Below are 20,897 nucleotides of genomic sequence, written 5' to 3'. Positions count from 1 at the left end.
CTGCTCCTGCTTCTTCCCTTCTTCCTCCCCACTTTTTGCTGCTGTTTATCACGAGGCTGATAAATCCTTTATTCAAAAGGAAACAGACAGATGTTGGAGGCAGAGATCCGTGTCCACTTTAAGTGAGGAGCACCCACGTCCGAGGACCAGGCATGCCCACAGAGCTCCCACTGTGCCGAGGCGCCCTGTCCTCTCGCCTGGTTTCTGACCATTCGCTAACCTGTGGGGCCCTTCTCTTAGCATCTTGCTCTGACAGCACCTCCCTCATCCTGCCCCAACCTGACTGCAAGAGCTAATGACCTCCAGCTGTCAAGCTCTTGAGCTACCAGATGGTCACAGCAGTGTTTACTAGAGCTGCCCCTTTGTACCTCTGTTCCAGACTCAGGCTTTTGCCCTGGCTGATTTGGGAACACATGTCCTGGTTCTTGGGACTGCAGCACAGCCTCTGTGGAATACCCTGGGGTAGGGCTCCTTTCTGGGTAGGTCAGCACCGTGTGACCGGCATCTCCTAATGTTCACCTGGACTCGCCCTTCTCTGCACTGCTGCAGGGCCGACGATCTGGAATCCATTTATGATCAACTAAGAATGATAAAAGCGAAGGGCATGGCTGGACTGCTGGACAAGCTTCAGAGCAGCTACTTCCCAGCTTTCAAAGCCATGTTCAGAAATGTTGAAGAAGGTGAGGACCAACAAGTAACTTCACAAATACACTTGACTCAAATTTCTCATTCAGTGACGCATTCACCTCTCTGTCTGATTTCTACAGCTTTAAGTCCTTCCAACCTTCCAGCCTGACACAGTATAACATGGTAGCAAGAATGCCAGATGTAGAAGCAGGAGAACAGCTAAGCAGAGCTGTGCCCTGCAGCCCCACTGCTGTGTGACCTTGGGCAAGTTCACCTGACTCTCTGAGACCACACGTGCACCGTAGTTAGGCTGCCCACACTTCCCCTTCTATTTTGGGTCCTACAGGCTGGTAGACCTTTCCTGACAGAGCCGCACTGCACAAATGGATGTCGTTATCTCTCACCTCTGGAATTCAGGTCTCTGCACCCTTGGCTTCTTGAGAAATCTCTATTCCGTTCCGAGTTCTAGTCTGCTTTTTCTGTTCCCACTGTCAGAACAGTGGGGACTGCAATTTCCTGGCCATCTGAGCATCAGACAAGATCAGCTCTTATCAGAATTGCAAAGCCAGCAAAGCCTGTGATTAGAAGTAGGTACATTTTGTCAGAGCTCCCTCTCCCGTCACTGGAGCACTTGTTCCGTCACCTTTTTTCCTATCAGACCTCCTCCTTGCTCTTCAGCTCTGTATGGCAAAATGTGTTTTGAAGGTATTTTCAAGTTCACATGGTTTAGCTTAATCTAAGCAGTGATTTTCAAACATTTTTCCTCTCCCAGAACTCTTTCTTCAAATACAATCTTCCAGGTGAGTCCACAATATAAAACTGATCCCAGTGTATTTGCTGCGTTAGGGGATTGGCTTTTGTGTCCAGAGCCCACAGCTGATTCCTCATCCACCTTCTGCTCCTCACCACAAAGTGTTTGCAAGTCACTTAGCTTAAGGGAATAAAAGTTCCAGGGCTGGTGTTTCTGCTGTGACTATGAAACTGAAACTTATGAACTTATGTGAGCTATGAACTGAAACCTATGAAACTTATGAACTGGCATAAGTTGTTAGTCTTTGAGGTTCTTCTGGGCCCTAAAATCTCATCACAGAGGCTGCTCTGCCAGCACATAAAGCTGTTTTGGAACAAGATGTCTCTTGAGGCCCGAGTTTACTGCTTTGTAGAGAGATTCTGTGTCCCAGAGGAAAGGACTGTCATTCCCAATTTACATTTCAATTCAAATGGACAGATGTCCCCAAAAGGGGTGTGGGCACCCTTGTGGGTGTTAGAAATGAGTATGAGAAATATAGACAGGTATTTTTTTAAAGTGTTAAAGGATGAATAACCCTGTTTTTGGCAAGTGATAGCAGTTTTCCATTTCTGGTAATGATTTACATTTTTCACTTTATGTCATTTAGTTAGGTTAAAGTAAGAGGCAATTGAGAAGAAAATATTAAGTAAGCATATGGCCCCACAGATCATACACACATGGTGTGGGAAGGAGGACGAAATCGCCGGAAATCTGTGGCTCTGAAATAAAACGTAGTAAAAGTATGAGCTAGTTATTTACTGCCCCAACTACATTTTTCACGTTAACAGATTAATAAACTAAAATAATTCACGTGGATTAATAGCTATAAAAGATTCATTTCCCCAGACCAGCTTCTAAAAGTTCTCTGCAGGAGAGTATATGCTGTTAATGAAATAAGAAAACAAACAAACGAAAAAAGAAAAAAAACACCATTATAATACCAGCAGATAAACACTACCTTAAAAATAGAAATTTTTTAAATATGAAAATTAATTCCAATGATGGAAGAAAAGAAAACTTGATTAGAAGTCTCAGGCGGAGACTTGGTCAGAAAATTTGGCAGGATCTTCGAAGCTGACAGCTGATTTTCTTATTTCTAATTGAATTTCGGAGCACCCGGCTTTCCTTATCCTAAATAGATACACCCTGTGCATTATCCCCATCAGTTGTGATCAGGGTAGTTCATTTGTTCACTGATGGCCTGGAGAGAAAAGACGGATAGAAATGTATCTGAGCTAGTGGGCAAGGAGGTTAAAAGGATGGGGGTAAAGACGTGGGAAGAGGATTGTGCAAAGTGGAATTAATTGGGCAATAAACAACCCCGGAAAACTGGCAGCAGCAGTCCCCTTGGGGAGAAGAACAAGGGGAACACAGACTAATCGGAGAGGCTGAGTTGGCGCATTACCACCTGAGTGCCCAGCGTCCCAGTCCATTTGAACTTCTATAACAGAATACCCCAAACTGGATAATTTACAAAGAAGAGAAACTTATTTTATTTCTCACTCTTCTAGAAGCTGGGAATCCAAAATCAAAGAAACAGCCTCGTTTCTGCGTCCTCCCAAGTTAGCTGAACTCTGTGTGAACCCTCTTTGATAAAGGCCTATTCCCCCCGATCCCTCTAATCACTCGTCTCTTAAAGGCCCCACCTCCTAATAGTATTGCATGCATTAAGTTGCAGCACCTGAGCTTTGGAGGGGACACATTCCAACCACAGCACCAATCGAGGGTGCATGGCTCTGTGTGAGCAAGAGGTGAAAGGCCAGTGATGTGCTGAAGCCAACTAGTGCTAGGTGGCCGTGGCGGTGGCTCTTGCCTTTCTTTTTAATCTTCCCATCTCCAACCTCCCAGGCGATTCTCAAGGTAGTCAAACTGGTAGCTTAAAACTGAACATAGTGGGAATATTGGGAATATTTACACCACAGAATTTGGCCAATGCTACAAAGAAAGGCATTTGTCCCCAAAGAGTCTGTTGTTCAAGATTTACCAGCAATCCATTGGACAGCACCATGCAACTGGCTGTTTACATTTTTAAAAAAGATGCGAACCCAGCTCTGTTCATCTCTTTTTCCTCATTCACCTTGTCAGCCAAGACTACTGTACCCTGAACTGAACTGAAAACCTTGTTTTCTCATTTATTATGGTTTAAAACATCAAGGCAGTGCTTATTTTTATGATTAAAAATTTTGTTTTTTGCTTTTTTTTAAAGGCTTCAAAACCCAAGTATCTTTAAATAGAAAATTCCCTTCCATGGTGGTCTCAGCCTCTTTTCCATCACACAACATAAGAAAGCTGGAGCATGTGCTTGTCAGGATGCTGTGGGATTCCGGAGTCTCTCACCCCAACATCAAGGTTCTTACACTCCCCATCAGCACCTCCACTTAAGAATCACAGCTCTAATCAATTTACTGTGACATTTGACTTCCAAAAATTCGATGCACATTCTGCTTCCCACAGTCTCACTTGGGATCTAACCCACAAACATCCATATCCTACAAATTTGTAGGCTGAGCCTCATAACCTGCAAGCCAGGTGTCCGTTACAGTGAACTTGGGGTCATCTACCTTTTGTTCAGCCGGTTCAGGGAATGGACCTAAGCAAGTTATTTAGGTTTTAATTTCTTCATTTAGAAAGTGGGAGCACTGAAGCCACATCACAGGGCTTGCTTTCTGAGGTGGTAAATGTCTAATGAGCAAAACAATTCCTGGCATATTGAAACTGTTTGCTATGTAGTGTAGATTTTAAGGGTTTTTGTTTGTTTGTTTTTGTGGGGTTTTTTTTTTTTTTTTGAGACAGACTGTCACTCTTTTGCCTAGACTACAGTGCCATGGCATCAGCCTAGCTCACAGCAACCTCAACCCCTGGGCTCAAGCAATCCTCCTGCCTCAGCCTCCTGAGTACTTGGGACTACAGGCACCCTCCACAATGTCTGACTAATTTTTTTCTAGTTTTAGTAGAGATGGGGTCTTGCTCTTGCTCAAGCTGGTCTTGAACTTCTGAGCTCAAGAGTTCCTCCCACCTCCCAGAGTGCTAGAATTATAGGAGTGAGATACCACATCCAGCCTTTGAACACCCATTTTCCCCCCAGGAAGTTTTCTTCAGGATGAAAGCAGAGCCTCATCCACAAACTATAACCCGTGCACTACCTGATTATCTGCCCAGGAAAGAACCAGCCTTGGTCATTCGGTTCAGTTTGTTGGGCGGGCATTGGCTGATGTTAGTATCCAGTGCTGCTGGGTTTCCTACTTTCCCCTCCTCGTTACCACAAGATGACTGGTTAAAGGTCCCTACCTTTCTTTGGCTGCATTCAAAAAAGATGGTAGGAGATCTTCCTGCCCTTGAAAATTAGCAGAATCTTGTCATAACCAGCCTGTGCTCTTTTCTCTGTGATCTGTGACTTCTTCCATGCAAGAGCTCAGTGAGGAATCTTTAGTGAATACTTGTCAGAGTCATAACCATTTATCTAACACTGCCTCTGATCCAAGCACTGTGCTAGCTGTGTAGGAATGTTTCATTTGTGCTACCCTACCCTCAGCCTTCATGAGGACTCTTCACATGAGTTCTACCTATTTTGAGGCTCAGTGAGGTTTAACATGCCCAAGGTCATACAACTGCTACATGTCTGGGCCAACATTTCAAGGAAGGTCTTTCTGATTCCAAAACTTATCTTCTGTTGTCTATTTTGCATTATCTCAGCAATATTAGCAGCAAAGTAATTAGAAAATATTTACTGAGTGGTGTTTCTACCGCACACCAAGCCCTAGACTGGGGCTGGGAGGGCCAGGAAGAAGTCCTGACAGAGGAACATTGTAAGAAAGAACTCCTCAGACCATTACCCAAGTTGTTCAGCCATCTTCAGATTTCCAGAGATAGAAAGTTTCTCTCTGCCTCCTCAGTCTAGGAAGAGATCACATCATTGCTTTGCAGATCTTTCACTTCCCAGGGACTAGGGCTCCAGCAGGTGGGTAGGGGCCTCAAGCAGGGATTGGTGACCATCTCCAGCTCCTTCCAGCTCTAGCAGAGGCACAGGACATCCACGTGCACCTGATGCCACTCCACAGCCACCTGGAAGCCCTGGAGAATGCAGACTTTCCGGAGGTGAAGCCCTGGCTGCGGCCTCTGCTTCATGTGATCTGTCTGATCTGGGCCACATGCAAGTTCTACCAATCCCCAGGGAGGCTTACTGTGCTGCTCCAGGAGATCTGCAACCTTCTCATCCAGCAGGTGGGCCACCCCGGATTCCCAGCAACTTCTCCTTGGGGGCTGTTTGATACCAAGTCATGGAAATCAAGTGTGCATTTTTTCCCAGGCAGGGAAATAATTATGATCCAAAGAGTCCTTACAATTAAATTATAGTCTTTTACTCTCACAAGCCAATAATTCACAAAGACATTTTCAGTAATCCTAGAGCAACTGGGAGGCCCAGTCCTCTTCTCCCTTCTGCCCGAGACTGAGGATGGGGCACAGAGCAGGGGTGGTAAATTTCAGCCTCCTTAGTGATGTGTTCAGAGGGACTGCAAAGCCTAGCCTTTGGGGTTGCAACCCCGAAGTCAGGGGATCCTGAACCAAACCGTGGCTTCCCCACTTGTTAGCGGTGGGAGCCAGAACAAGTCCGTTACCTCTTCTGGGTCTCACTCTTCTCTGTGCAGAGGTGAAAAGAAGAGGACCTGTCCCTTCTGGGGTTGCTGGGAGATTGTGAGACAAGAACATGCAAATGAAACTAGAGGCCTTAAGGAAGTCTGAGTGATCTTCCCCCCCAAATGGGCTTCTTTTGCCTCTAACGAACCATGATCCTGAGAAAACAATGAACAGGCTTAAATAGTAACTAATAATAACTAATATCTATGGGGCACATTACAGGCTGCCGTGCCATTGGATTCATGCTCTCAGTCAATCATCAGATAAGCCCAGAGAGATGGGCAGGAAGGTCTTATTACATATGGGTATTATTTAAAGATTACTCAAAGTTTCAGGGAGGTTCACTGACTCATCCAAGGACCCAAACCAGCACTCAAGCTCAGGTTTTTCTTCACTATTGGCCAGCACTTTTCCATCACTCCATGTTTTTCAGCCAGAATTCTTTTGATTCAAAGTGTAAGAAAACCCAACCAAAAGTAGAATGAACAACAGAAAACATTTTGGCTCACGTGCCTTTAAAGTCCAAGGTAAGACTGGCCTCAGACCTGATTTGCAGTATGGCCTTGGACAATGTCCCCAGAGCCCAAGAACTCAGTTATCTCTGCCTCTCTCTGAGGTGGTGAAGGGAGCTATTCTACAGCTCCAACTTCCCAGCTTTCCAGGCTTAAGTCTCTTGGAAGCAGGAAAATAATTATGGCCCATAGATTTCTTGCACTCAAATTATTTTATGACACAAAGCCAATAAGTCACAAAACAACGCCTGGGGGAAAAAAACGCCTGCTTCGGCCCTGGGCCAACAGAAATCTGAATGTGTCTCCTTGTCTCTGACTGGGCACTTACCCATTCCTGAGTCCCAAAGACTATTTGGGTTGAACCCTGGTCCCGGTCTACCTGTGTAACTGAGGGGGAGTCAGATCTTTCCTATATTATGCTTGTGAAAAAATATTAACTTACGCAAGAATTCAATTCAGGGTTGGTGTTAGGAAGTTTTGGGATAACCCCGCACCTGCCACCAGGCTTAGTGACACTAATCTGTTTGCATTTCCATAACAGGCCACTAGTTATCTGAGCCCAGAGAACCTCCTGCGAAGTGAGGTGGAAGAAAGTCAGAAAAAACTGCAAGTGGTCTTGGACACCTTGGGCTTCTTCAAGCTGGCATTTCAGGACAGAAGGGAGAATCTCCACACTTACCTCAAAGAGAACCAGGAGGTCAAGGAGTGGGATTTCCAGTCTTCTCTGGTCTTTGTGCGACTGGATGGCTTCCTGGGACGGCTGGATGTGGTCGGGGTGAGTGTGCGTATCTTCTCCAGGACCCAGCCCCATGCAGCAGTTAGCAATCAGGGTTCCCAAAAGTGCCATAGGAAAATGAACAGCCTACCCTCCATCAGTTGGAATGACCCATAATAAGGGCTCGGTAATTGGTTGTCATTTGGATTGAATGTCATGTAATGAAAGTTCCAGGAGAAATTTAGGAAATTCTGATTGTGGGCCCATTTAGAAAGAAGGCCCAAGCCAGGAGAATCGCCTAAGCCCAGGAGTTGGAGGTTGCTGTGAGCTGTGTGACGCCACGGCACTCTACCGAGGGCAATGAAGTGAAACTCCGTCTCTACAAAAAAAAAAAAAAGAAAGAAAGAAAGAAAGAAGGCCCAAGGAATCAGTCAACTCATTCAGTTGGTTTGCAAATTGCCCATAAATTTCAAACTTTCTTTCACATAACCATGGCTGGAAAGTCCTGCAAAATGAAAGTGGGCCAATCTGGGTGTGGCTGGCTATTCCTGCAAGGATGGCTGCCTCACTCCCCAGTCCCTAAAGTGGCTCCCCAAACTCCAAAACTAACGAGGCCCTGTGCATAAGAAACATGACTTTTGCTCAGCATTATGTCTTTCCCATAACTATTTAAAAATTAATGTGAATTTTGGTTTAAGTACTAGGGCAAGAAGACACAAGGCTCTCTCTTTTGATCTTTGCAATCCTCAGAATTTAACATGGTTAACAGGTCTTTTAACATTTTACAGCTACGCATTTGCTGATTGAACTTTGAGAAGAGGGTAATGGGCATAATATAATGAAATGCATACTTTCAAAATGATTTGAGAAATTCAGAGCCAAGTTCAATCTAGGATGAGCACCAAGGGGTTAGAGGAAGAATGAGAATCATATTCCCACCTCTTACTGGTGGACATTTGGAGTGAAGAGAGACATGTTGGGACAAATAGAACAAACTGTGGGATGACAAGAAAGAGAGAATATAAATCTGTTCTTTTCAGTTCAGAAAGTATTAATCATGAGCCATGAGCCATGCACTGAGCAAGATGCTGAGCTTCAAAGATGACTGAGATATGGCTTTGCCTGTAAGTAATGTATAGCTCTGTGGTGGTGACCTAGGGAAAGGCAGACAGACTGATGGAAGAGATGGTGGGGCAGACACAGACTCGAGAAACTTAGCGAGGCAAACTGAATGCCAAAGTAAAAGCAAAATTGTCATACTCTTGGGTGCACAAAACAGGGATCCCTATCCCAGCAGGACTTTGACAAAAAGTGGGGAGCCAAAGAGGAAATCAGGTTTGAAACTGAAGAAGGAATTTGCCAGGGGGTGGGGCAGTGTAAAGAGATGAAGAAGTAAACAAAGACAGAAACAATGTATGAGAGAGAAAGCCAGAAGCTGGATCTTATGAAAGTCACCCCTTAAATCTTTCACTGAAATCACGGAGAGTGTAAATGATTGACTCACTATCCTTCTGTATCCCAACTGCCTCCCTCTCCCTCAGCTGTTTCCACCATAGCTCTTGATGCATTGGCTCTCCATCCCATCCCCCTGCACTCTTTCTTCCTCTGAGTTCCTCCAGCATCATTTTCTCTGCTGTTTTGTTTAGCCGGAGGCGAGGAACCCTCTGGCTCCAAGCTGTCCCTGACCTGGGCTGAGCACAGGGAAGGAATTGCCATCTCTGCTTTGCAGCGGCCCAGTTTGCAGGCACTCAGCCCTGGGAACAGCAGTAGAGCATGGCTGCGTGGGCGGGGTCCTCAGGCCCGTGCACACTTGCTAATGATGGGACTTTGCATATAGACAGCTATTCTGGCATCAAGGCACCTAACCCGCTGGTTATATCCCGTCAATATAAGCAGTGATGGCCGCAGCCTCCCTGGAGGCTCACCATAAGTCCTCTCCAAGGCCACCTGCTCCTTTCTGAATCAAGGGCACAGATGCATAGAAAGCAGTTGCCCCGTTCAATTAGAGGCTGACTAGAATGTCACCAGGCTGCTTGGCTTTCTGCTTCTTCCCTTCCTAAGTGTTCTGTCCTTTGCTCTGGTTTGCTTTTTTCCTCCCGTGCACACCCAGGTCCTTCCCTTTCCCAAATTCTTCCTCCTCTTCCCACTGTCGTCCCTCCTCTTTTTTCCTATCTCTCTCTCTCTCTCTCTCTCTCTCTTTGTAGCTTCCATTACTTCTTGATCTGCTCTGAATTTTGATGATTTTTCTCCTGCCTGTCCCCTTGCTCCCTCCCTTCCATTTTTCTGCCCTTTTATTTTCCACCTCCCAAACATTTGCACAGAGCATGCTCCCTGCCCTTGCAGTCTTCCTCCTCTCTGTCCACCCCCTTCTCAGCCCCGTGCAGTGGGACATGGGTCACAGATTGTTCTCTAGCATATTTCACGTGGCCCTTTACTTAACATTCTGTGTATCTCTGTGATCGATGCCTGTTTGAAATGGGATTAATCTGCTTTCCTCCAGCAAGCATTAACATGAACTTAACCTTATTCATCCTTTGTTCTAATACAATCTATGGCTCCTGAGATGGTGGTAGTAGCTGCAATTAATAAATACATGAACCCAAATTAATGAAATGACACCAATTACATTTAGCACTCTGCACGCTCACTTCAGGGGTCAGAGCGTGAAAGGCTGGTTCTTAATCTCCACAATTCTCCCAGATTTTATTCTTCTGATGGGTGTTTCTCTTTTGCTCCTTTGCACCAGAGACTTTTTTTTATTATTATTAAATCAGAGCTGTGTACATTAATGCACTTACGGGGTACAATGTGCTGGTTTTATATACAATTTGAAATACTTACATCAAACCAGAGACCTTTGTTGTGCAGACCCACTCCTCCCTTGTGGGTGCCTGCTAAGTCATGGGCAGGCGACTGGCAAGGAGGAGTCTGTTGCTGAGCAGTTCACAGCAGTATGAGAAATAATCAAGTTCTCAAGTTGCCACCTTCCTCCTCCTTGTCATCATCACAACTGGGTACAGCTTGTCTCTTAGAGATCTAACCTTGTAGAGGGAAAAGAAGAGAAACAAAAAACAAAAAGACGAGCATATTTCAAGGACCCATCTCAGGCCAGAGGCTCCTGCCCCGTGTCCCTGCAGTCATCTTAAGAGCTATGTATCAATACCCTTAGTTTAACATCTGAGCACACTTAACTCTGGCACATAAATTAACTTTTCCATCGTCATCACACCACAGCTGGCAGAGGCTTAGCTGACATTCACACCCAGGGAAATATCGTTTCAAGTATTGTCATTTCACCAAACTCTGCGATCTTCCAGGGAGTTGTAAAGGTCTATTCCCCTCCTTGCCTCCTTCCTCCTTCCATCCTTCTCTCCCTTCCTTCCCTCTACTTTCCTCCCTCCATCCGATTTGGAGGAGCCCAAAATGGTTTCCTGTTTTTATTCCAACCTTACACACGATTATTCCACCCTTGTGCACTCTATTTTTTACAACATGATTTCTAGGACTTTTTATCTAAATAAATCGTTGGGGTAAAGTTATAAGTCCTGGTCCATGAAAAGGCCTTATTTGATCTTATGACTTACGAAGGAAATCCCAAAAGTATATAAAAATCTTTGTCATTTGAGCAAATCCTTAAAAATTGAAGAGAAAAGAGCCATTTGGTCACCTCTTGATTTTTTTCTGTCCTCCTGCCTTCCTGCTCATTGTCCCAGTGCTCCCCTGCGTGCGCGCGCGCGCACACACACACGCAAGCACGCACACACGCACATGCACACGCACACTCACGCACACACACATGCACGCACGCACATGCACACGCACACACGCGCATGCACACGCACGCACACACACGCATGCACACGCACACACATGCACGCACACGCACACACACGCACACACGAGTTCATTTTTGTGCCATCATATCATAGATTCTGCAGGTCCCCTGTTTGCCTTTCTGCCTGCAGCCTCCTCCCTCCAAACAATGCAGTTGAGCACCTTGGAGAGAACCCTCACTACTTTCATTAAAAAATTGCTGGAGATTCACCTGGAGACAAAATGATTTCCTGCTGGGGCTTTATGCGGCGTGATTAGCAGGTAGATGGGTAATAAGCTGACCTAATCCACACTGAGTTCCTTTTGCTCTTTCTGCTGGCTCCAGACACTCAGGCAGCCTCCTTTCATTCCCAGCCTAATTAGGCGGCTTCCCTTTTAGCCCGGCTTGAACATGTGGTCACGAAGGAGACTAATAGCTGCATCAGGTCCGTGGTGGTAGGAAGGTAAAGAAAACAGATTTTTTTCCAAATGACCTTTTGAGATTTTCATCTGTGAATGTCTGCTTTGTGCTCTCTCTTAATGAATTCCGAAGACATTTCTTTTAAGAGGGGCAGCGTGACTGCTCACCGGAGAATGGGTCTTGCCATTACCCCTGATTTTGATTCTTCATCTCAGGAGCCAGAGCACAGACAGGACCCCTCAACCCCACACCTGCCACCACCATTAAATTTTGCACGGTTTTTCATAAGAATAGGACCCCATCCATGCGGAAAACTGCCTGGGCCCCCAGTGCTGTTTGTAATATCTATCTTCAGAGGAGCACCCAAATGTCCCCTTCCAAGCCATTGTGCCTCTAACACCCATCAACCTGATCTAATGACATCAGGTGATCATAATTAATTAGAGTGACTGCCATTTACTGAAGTCCTACAAAGGCACTTGCCATGTGACACCGTAACCCCGTGGCAAGTTGAACGTCATTGTCCCCATCTGCAGGTTAGGAAAGTAAGGCTTAGAAAACGAAGATGACTTGCTTTAAGCCACATAGCTAGCAAACGGCAGAACCAGGTTTGTGCAAACTCAGATATTTTTGGCCCCAGGTCCCAGGCTCTTTCCCCAATGTTGTAATTTCTTCTCCCTGAAGTTGATCTTTTCAGCTTGTATAATGAATTTCATGTGTTTACCACAATGATGAATAAAAGTACATATTTTAAAAATATCATTTAAACCTCTTACTGGCTTACATTTCCTTTCATCTATTTTGTGGGGACTTTTAAATAATGAAAAGGGCATACATTTAAATAATTTAAGAATCGAAGGCACAGCCATGGTCGATACAATGAATGTGTGTCTACATTGTGAGGCAATTTCCCACCTGCTTTAGAAATCGTTCAGGCAATGCCTCTGACATCCGACTTATATTAAAACCCATCCAGAGACAGCTGCTTCTTTCCTCTTTCACAGCCCGTTCCATGCCTGCACATGTCTAACCATCAGATGGTCCTGTTTTATTAAGTGAACGGCAGGAAATTGCCACTTTTTTTAGGTCAAAATGATCACCTATCAGCAGTTCCATAAGTTCAACCTACATGGTGAGGCCAAATTTACGTCTCTGTCCTGTCCACTTATTTGACTTCATCCCATGGAAAGTTCCACCTTGCACTTGATGAAGATCTTTTAAACTCTGAAATGCCTTGCTTTGTAATTCTTTTCTCTTTTCTGATTTTCACCAACCGCATGTCAGAGGTCATCAGTCCTAGGACCTCATCGCTAGAGAAGGCCCTCTAGAGACCTTCTTCTGGGCATGTTATAGCTGAGTCAAAGAACAAAGAGCATATAACCCTTCATTTCACAAATGTTTGTTCTCTGTCAGGGACCCTCCCAGGCACTGGAAATACCAGGATACCTTGGGGCATTTTCAACCTGCTGGGGAGAAAATAAGCAAAGAATGTGATAGAACGCCAAATAATATAGTATAAAGCTGGCATATGGGAAGTGCTCTGAAGAAAGCTAAAGCAAAGGGAGAAGACAGAGAGTCAGGGGAGGTCAGGTGCAGTGGCTTGTGCCTGTATCCCCAGCACTTTGGGAAGCTGAGGTAGGAAGATCCCTGAGGCCAGAAGTTCAAGACCAGCCTGGGCAACAGAGCAAGACCCTCTTTTCTGAAAAAAATATACACTATTTAGCGAAGCATGGTGGTGTGTACCGGGAGGTCTAGCTACTTGGAGGCTGAGGCAGGAGGATCACTTAAAGCCAGGAGTTTGAGACTGTTGTGAGTTATGATTATGCCACTGTACTGAATAGAGAGAGAGAGACAGTTGGGTAGGTGAGTTCTTTTGATAGAAGGGTGAAGAAAGACCTAGGACCTTGAATTGAGCTCCCCCCAAAACTATACTGCCTACCATACAAGACAAAATGATGTAAATATTCATCGTTTTCAGTGAGCAGACTTTCCAAAGATAGATCAGCTAAATAAATGTTTCTGTGATACCTAGGATAGATTGGAGATGAAACTTCTCCCAGTGAGCCCCCAAGACCATGCTTCAAGTATTCTTGAGAAATAAAATAGTGTAACAGAATTATCATTCAGTTTTCTGATGCAATCAAACATATCATAATGCATCTGTCTCTTCAAACAGTTAGCTAGTATTTCCTAAAAATCAAAATTGACATCCATGGAATTATGAAGAATGAGTACCCAGGCAACATTTCACAGCCCAAGTCTGTCTCCCCTGTAAAACCAATTCCAACTAAGCATCTTATGAGAAATTTGAATTACTATTGAAGTCACTTTCATTTCAATAAAATTCATTTCCATCTTCTTCCCAGTATATAAAATTGGACATAACTTTAAATAAGGATTGCCCAGTTTCCCACCACGGATGGCAAGCACCCCTCTCTGGTTGGGTGTCCGTCCCCCCCTCGTCTCCTCTGCACTTTACCTGCTCACTGCCGGCCACACCTGAACACTGCTGAGCAAAAAAGGGATGTCAGACAGCTGTCTGAGGCCACACAGGCACCCTCCTCCACACTCACCTGTGCTCCTGTCACTGCTGCGGGATTGGCGTCCCAGCAACAGATGCTGGTCAGGCCAGCACAGGGCTCTCCGGGTTTTACGGCATCGTGTCACAGTGCACTTCCTTCAAACCTGCAGGGTCAAGCGCCCCTTCCCACCAGATGTTTGCCAGAATGACACAAAGGTAACCTTTACCTCACAGTTTCCTGTCCCAGGGGCGTGTACAGAGACTGGACGCCGTGCCTGGCAGCACGTCTTGGTTTGCAGGTTCTGGGATTTGGGGCAGGTACTCGGGAGGGATAACTCAATCTGTCCCATGGGCTGTGCTCAGGAGGCTGCGGCTTATCAGAGGTAAAGCAGCTCCCTTGACCTCCAGAGGGGCCCCTGCTCAAGGCTGGTGGGTTGTGTTGTCCAGCTGTCACTTAATCCTGAGCACAGCTGAAACACTGCCACCCAGCCACATGTCAGGAACACACTGTGCTGCGTGTTTACCTTGCGCTGGGCACTGGCCTCAATCCTAGGCCTGAGTTAGCTTACCTAGCTCTTACCACTGCACCATGGGGTGTTAATACTGTCCTGTGACAGATGAAGAAACCAACACAGACCTGGTTTACTACACTGCCCACTGCCATCCAGCTGGCAGCAGAAGCACAGAGGCGGGTGGGGGGCAGGCACCCAGTGTGGGCCTGGCAAGGTGCTGTCCAGGAGATTCTGCCCCTCTCCTCGGCAGAAGTTGCTGGGAAGGCTGGTAATGCCCTCGGCTTGTCCTGGGGACTATTTGCAGGATCTGCTTTCTTGTCAACAATCCCCCAAGATAGCTCACCTTCTAGAACAGATAACACAGTCTGTTTGAAACCGGCCATTTTGTGGTAAACATCAGTGGTAAAGCCACCACGAATCATGTAAATAGTTTTGTTGAGATCATATTTTATTATTTATCAAAGATCACAATGACAGAGAGGCTGAAGCATACGTTTCACTTCTTTACTTAGTTCTTTTGGTCTGTGTGAATTTTATTTGTCTGTACTTTTCCCTTTGCTTTGTTACCAGGTTTAACTAAGTTATTTTTACCAATCCAAATTAATAATAAGGTTACAAAACTAATCAGGCTGCACATTTTCCTAAGCAACTACCACCCCCATATGGTTTCCAGCTTCTCCCATCCACTATTGTTATTAGTATTATTATTATTATCATTATTTTAACTCTCTTATGATTTGTTCCCATAGGATCTTCTGAAGACAGCCTTGGATTTCCACAAACTGGAAAAGCTGGAGTTTAGTGGCATCAGAGGGAATTCCCTCAGTCAGCAGGTCCAGAAAATGTATGAGGAATTTCTAGAGATGTACAGGGTTTTCTCAGAGTCTTCCTACGACTGCCTGGACCTCCAAAGCAAGGTAGGGCTTGGAAGGGCCAAAATGCAAGCTTTGTCTTTTTCTCAGATACCTCTTGCCTGGAGGGTTAGGTGATTCATTGCATTTTTCCTGTGCATTTTCTTTGGCTTTGTGGTCCTAGTGGTTTTATTAATTATCCTTTGTGTGAAGAAAATTACTATTATTCCTTATGTCAGGAGAAAGTTTCTAATTATTCTTTGTGTCAGGAGCAAGATCAGGGAGGGAGGGCCTTTTCCAGCTGCTAACTGTTCTGGACTAATGACATCCCAGGTTTCAGTGACACCCAGGGTTTCAAAGATGCTGAAGTGGTTTAAGATGACAGTGCGGGCTGGGCCACCCAGTGGCTTCAAAAGTTTTTAGCTAAGTGAAATAAGGCAGACCCAGGAAAACAAAAGGTGCATGATTCACTTACACACAGCATCTGAGATAGTCAAACTCACAGAAACAGAGTACAATGGTGGCTGCCAGGGGCTGGGGGAAGCAGGCAATGGGGGTGTTAGGGAAAGGGGACAAAGTTTTCAGTTGTGTGTACCATATTGTATAATTGAAATTTGCTAAGAGAGCAGATCCTAAGTGCTCTCACCTCATGGCTAACTATGTGTGGCGATGGTTATGTTACTGAGCTTCATTATAGTCAATGTAATTATATCAATGGATGCATATTTTATTAATAAAATGTCAAGTTTTACCTCCTGAATATATATTTCAGTTTTTTTTTTTTTTTGTCAATTATACCTTTGTAAAAACTGGAAGGAAATAAAGCTGTAAGCTTCCAGCAGAGACGGGTGCATGAAAGCCAAGCACACCTGCACAGGATTTTATTAGCAGCTTGGGGACAGAGGAGGAGGCAAAATCACAGCCCGGTTTTTCTGATCAGAACACCAACAGAGTACTTAGGATGAAGAAAGGAAAAAGAGCCAGTATGGAGACATGAAGGGAAATTCCCTGAGGAGGGACTGTCAGAGTTATTGAAGAAGGAACTTTAAGAGTGTGCAAGGGTCGGGTGGCACCCATGGCTCGAGGAGTAGGGTGCCAGCCTCATATACCAGAGGTGGCAGGTTCAAGCCTGCCCCCGGCCAAAAATTGCAAAAAAAAAAAAAAAAAGAGTGTGCAAGGGTCAAGAAGAGAGAAATCAGGCAGGAGTCTACTCTGAGCAACTTCAGACATAGCTAAAGTCAAGGAGACCTTCGTTGGACAGATCTAGTCAAAAGCAGGGGGAAAGTGGGCTGCAGAGCTGTAAAGCAAGCTATGCACCTGGGCCATGGACTCGTAGGATAGCAAGGTGTGGCCTGTTAGGAGGTGGGCAGCAGGCCAGTGAAGCTTCCTCTGTATTTGCAAGCACTTCCCATCACTCACATCACCACCTGACCTCCACCTCCTGTCAGATAACTGGCAGCATCAGATTCTTGTAGGAGTTTGAACCCTACTGTGAATTGTGCATTCGAGGGATCTAGGTTGTATCTGAGGTAGATGTAATGCACTTGAATTGTCACAAAACCATCCCCCTATCTGTGAAAAAATTGTCTTCCATCAAAAGGTTGGAGACCGCTGCTCTATACAATGTGTTTGCTATCATATAATAAAGCAAAACAGAACAAAATTCTATGCACAGGGGAAAAACTACAGAGAAATATCCTACAATTTCAATGTGACTGGATTTGGACAGTAAAACTATATTCTGTTTTCCTACTTTTCTTTGTTTTTTTTGATATGCATTAATATTGTAAAGCAATAATGAATAATTTTGCAAAGCAGAGATTTGCATTAACAAAGTTTCTCTGAAAATTACTACCTTCTAAGAAGGGAAATACACTTTGGGTTGCCAAATAAACTACAATAGTTTGGACATAAATAGTTTGTTTATCTGAAATTCAACTTTCACTGGATGTCTTGTATTTGTATCTGCTAAATTTGGCAACCTTAGAAACAATGGCTGGTTCTGTCTTAACCAATTAAAGTGTATTTAGAAGAAATAGTTTGTATCAGTTTAATTAGCTCACATTCCTGCTAATGGCTATATTAATTCAGTAACACTGAAAAAAACAGGATTTTAGCCCCATTGCTGGGTCTGCTGCTACTAAGATGGTTTGGGGGATACTATGAGTTGATGTTGTGAGTGAGAGAAAAAGGGGGTTCAGGAAGGGGAAGAAAGGGACATGGAAGGGGCTGAAGGGACACCTACCTTACATTTTATTTACTTCCTCATTTTTCCCAGACCCCCTAGGTAAAAATGCTGCAGTAATAGGGTAACTTTCCATGTGGGTTAAAAATGACATTGTGAATGACCATGGTGAATTTTAGAAAATTAGAATAAATTCTTGGTATAACCAATTGAAGTACGAGCATTAGCAGTGAAGAGAATTGTTGGACTGTCTTTCAGAAAGTCTTGTTTTTCATATATGTACACATGGTGTCTCCTCAGGTCTTTGAAAATGACATCTTTGAATTTAACCAGAGAGTGGAAGATCTTGACCGAAGACTAGGAACGGTCTTTATCCAAGCTTTTGATGATACACCTGGTTTGGAGCATGCCTTTAAGGTTGGTCCAAGTGGAGTAGGAACCAGCCCTGTCCTGAATACTCCCCCAAACTTCACCAGAGGACTATAGGGAAACCATCCCACTGTGTTGTTCCTGAAAATATTAGTTATTATCATTAACCTGGTAGAGAGGGATAGGACTGTCCTAGGGCAAGGAAGAATTGGGATTCTCAGGCACATTATGTATACTTCCTGGGAAACATGACATAAAAACACTATTAAAAAGGAGTTTCCTCTGTAATACTCCCCTTAGATGCTACAGCTTTATCAGTAGGGTCACTATTAAATCTGAGAAAGTTGGCTGGGTGCCGTGGCTCATACCTGTAACTCTAACACTCTGAGAAGCCAAGGCTGATAGATTGCCTGAGCTCAGGAGTTCAAGACCAGCCTGAGCAAGAGCAAGATGCAGTCTTTAAAAAAAAAAAAAAATTGGTGGGCATTATGGTGGGTGCCTGTAGTCTCAGCTATTCAGGAGTCTGAGGCAAGAGGATTGCTTGAGCCCAAGAGTTTTTGAGGTTGCTGTGACCTATGATGCCATGGCACTCAACCCCAGGGCAGCTGAGTGAGACTCTGTCTCAAAAAAAGAAAAAGTCTACTGCAGTTACCATCCTGAAACCACAGTTCTACAGTACCATGTCTAGTTAACCACTGCTGTGAGGTTGATTCAACCTACAAGGTAAGGGATGAAAAGTTTCAGGCATCAGTATCTAGGATAGGAAGACCAGCACTCTTACCCTGTCCTGCCCAGATCAGGTGGTAGAAAGAGTGTGGAGGGGAACACTTAAGATGATGAGGAGATAAATGGCTGCACGGCTGAGAAGGCAGAGTTGTGAAGACCAGGTCTTCCAGAAGCAATGAAGAGGCTCATTCTGTAAAGCCTTAACAATTACAACCAGACCGACTGGTGGAAGTTACAAGAAAGTAAATTTTGGTTCAATAGAGGAAAAACATTTCTGTCAAAGCTGTTTAACACAAAATGGACTTCGTAGACAGAAAGTTAAGTTTCCAGTCACTAAAAATGTCCAAACATAGCCTCTGTGACTGGTAGGACAATTGTCTGCCTCTGGATGGGTATATCTATACGATTCTAGAATGCTGGGTAACCCTGATATACCTGGCTTCATTAGTGACCATGGAATATATATGGAGTGTATGTTATCTTTAATAAATACATGCTGTTGCATAACTCACATAGGAATACTTTTGGGATTTCTCTCTCTAGTCATTTGAATTCTAAGGAAAGGGCTTATAATATGTCTACATAAAGACCTTATATGCCATTAATTGTCATGGCTAATTGAGACACTTATGACCCAGATAACTTGGGTGGAGGTTATCATGTGCCCACAGTACCCAGACAACCTGGGTGAACCTGGAGCTCCATTCATGCATTGAGGAAGCTGAGCCTTACCTGTCTGATAAATCCCTCAGCACCAGGGATTTCAAGGAATCTTCAAGGGAAACCTCACCTGTGTTCTCAAGCAGCTCTGTCTTTGAAATCATTGTCTCTACTACCTGTCTACAGCCTACCTTGGAAATTTCATCTGCCCAAAAAGGTGCTTTAAAGAGTCCTATCCTTCCATTTCTGACATGAAAATGTTTGTGTTTGTGCCAAAGAAATATGCCTCTAGGTTCCAAAAAATTCCAATTCTTGAAATGTGATGGTGGAGTAGGGTTTCAAACAGAAGTAGAGAGACATTTGCCAACTTTGTGTCTGGTCCCTGAAATAGCACTGTTCATTCCCAGAGTCTCAACAGGCGCTCATAAAATCAGGTTCTTTACATACTGACTGTGATTCCTCTTCTCAGCAGGGCTTCCAATCTAGCCTATGAGAACTGGTAGGAAAACCACAACCACCCAATCTCCTCTTCCAGCTGTGTTTCTCTCTTTTTGGTCAACTCGCCAACAAGAAACCAAAGCCCTTCCTTCCTCTTTCAGTCAAAGCAAAATCTCCAATGGATATGTTCAGGCAAAGAATTTCTGTTTCAGGTTGAGAAGTAGGAGCCAGAGAGATTACCTGACTCCAGATCCTCTGTTGCTGCTGTAATATTGTCCCCCTCAGACATGAGCAGACAGGGTATATATGGGTCACACTGGTCTGTTGGTGTACATGTTGGTGTCCACCTTCCCAGCAGGAGGTGGAGACCTGCTCCACAGCCTCCATTCAACTACTTTCTTCTCCAGAGAGCTGGACGATCATTTTGTGGGAACAAGGGAAGTTCTAGAGCCTTCAATGGAAGGTCCTTAGCATGTTTAGAATCTTGGGAATGCTCTGGAGTTGTTAAAGCCTAGTCAAACTGTCAGTCCAGGAAAACATCTGACCCAGGCCCTATACGTGGGGCTTCTCTATGCTGGACAGTCCCCCATGACATGCCCTGAAGACCTCAGACTTCCCTCTAGGATTGAGTCCATGCCACCAGCTCCTGGAGCTTGCACTCTTTTCAGGCTTTGAAAGACAGTGAAGGTAGGCAGAGCAAGATGGCGGCCAAGTAACAGCTTCCTTGCATCTGGGCACCGTCAGTCTGGGGAGATAGGACTCCAGGCATCTCTGGCTGGTGGGATCTGCCTATCATCACCCCTGTGAGGATACAGGGAGTCAGCGAGAGACTTCTGGACCCCAAGAGGAGGACAAAAACAGTGAAAAAACGGCAAGTGGTCATGTGTGTTCAATCCGTCTAAACCCACCCACAACTTCCACAGGCACAAGAACTTAAAGAGCAAGAGGCAGTGAAAGGAAAATTAGGGCAAGGAAACAGATAAAAGAAATCACTCACGAGGAAGAATCAGCAGAAAACTCCAGGTAACATAAAGAACCAGTCCAGAACAACCCCGCCAAGGGACCATGAGGTAGCTACTGCAGATGATTCCATCTATAAAGAAATGTTAGGAATGACAGAAA

General features: G+C 44.7%; 1 protein-coding gene across 1 annotated transcript in view; it reads left to right on the top strand.

Moving 5' to 3' along the window:
* Positions 1 to 20,897, top strand: part of DNAH9 (dynein axonemal heavy chain 9) — a 377,510-nt gene that overhangs the window by 21,514 nt on the left and 335,099 nt on the right. Inside the window, exons 4-8 of the mRNA XM_053569797.1 lie at positions 550 to 680; positions 5,427 to 5,638; positions 7,106 to 7,339; positions 15,296 to 15,463; positions 17,883 to 17,999. Coding sequence (XP_053425772.1) covers positions 550 to 680; positions 5,427 to 5,638; positions 7,106 to 7,339; positions 15,296 to 15,463; positions 17,883 to 17,999 — 862 coding nt within the window. The remainder of the gene's footprint in view (positions 1 to 549; positions 681 to 5,426; positions 5,639 to 7,105; positions 7,340 to 15,295; positions 15,464 to 17,882; positions 18,000 to 20,897) is intronic.

This window comes from Nycticebus coucang, chromosome 18 (assembly GCF_027406575.1).
Source record: "Nycticebus coucang isolate mNycCou1 chromosome 18, mNycCou1.pri, whole genome shotgun sequence".
Taxonomy (NCBI): Eukaryota; Metazoa; Chordata; class Mammalia; order Primates; family Lorisidae; genus Nycticebus; species Nycticebus coucang.
The sequence above is the reverse complement of the archived record's forward strand: the minus strand, read 5'-3'. Positions and strand labels throughout refer to the sequence as shown.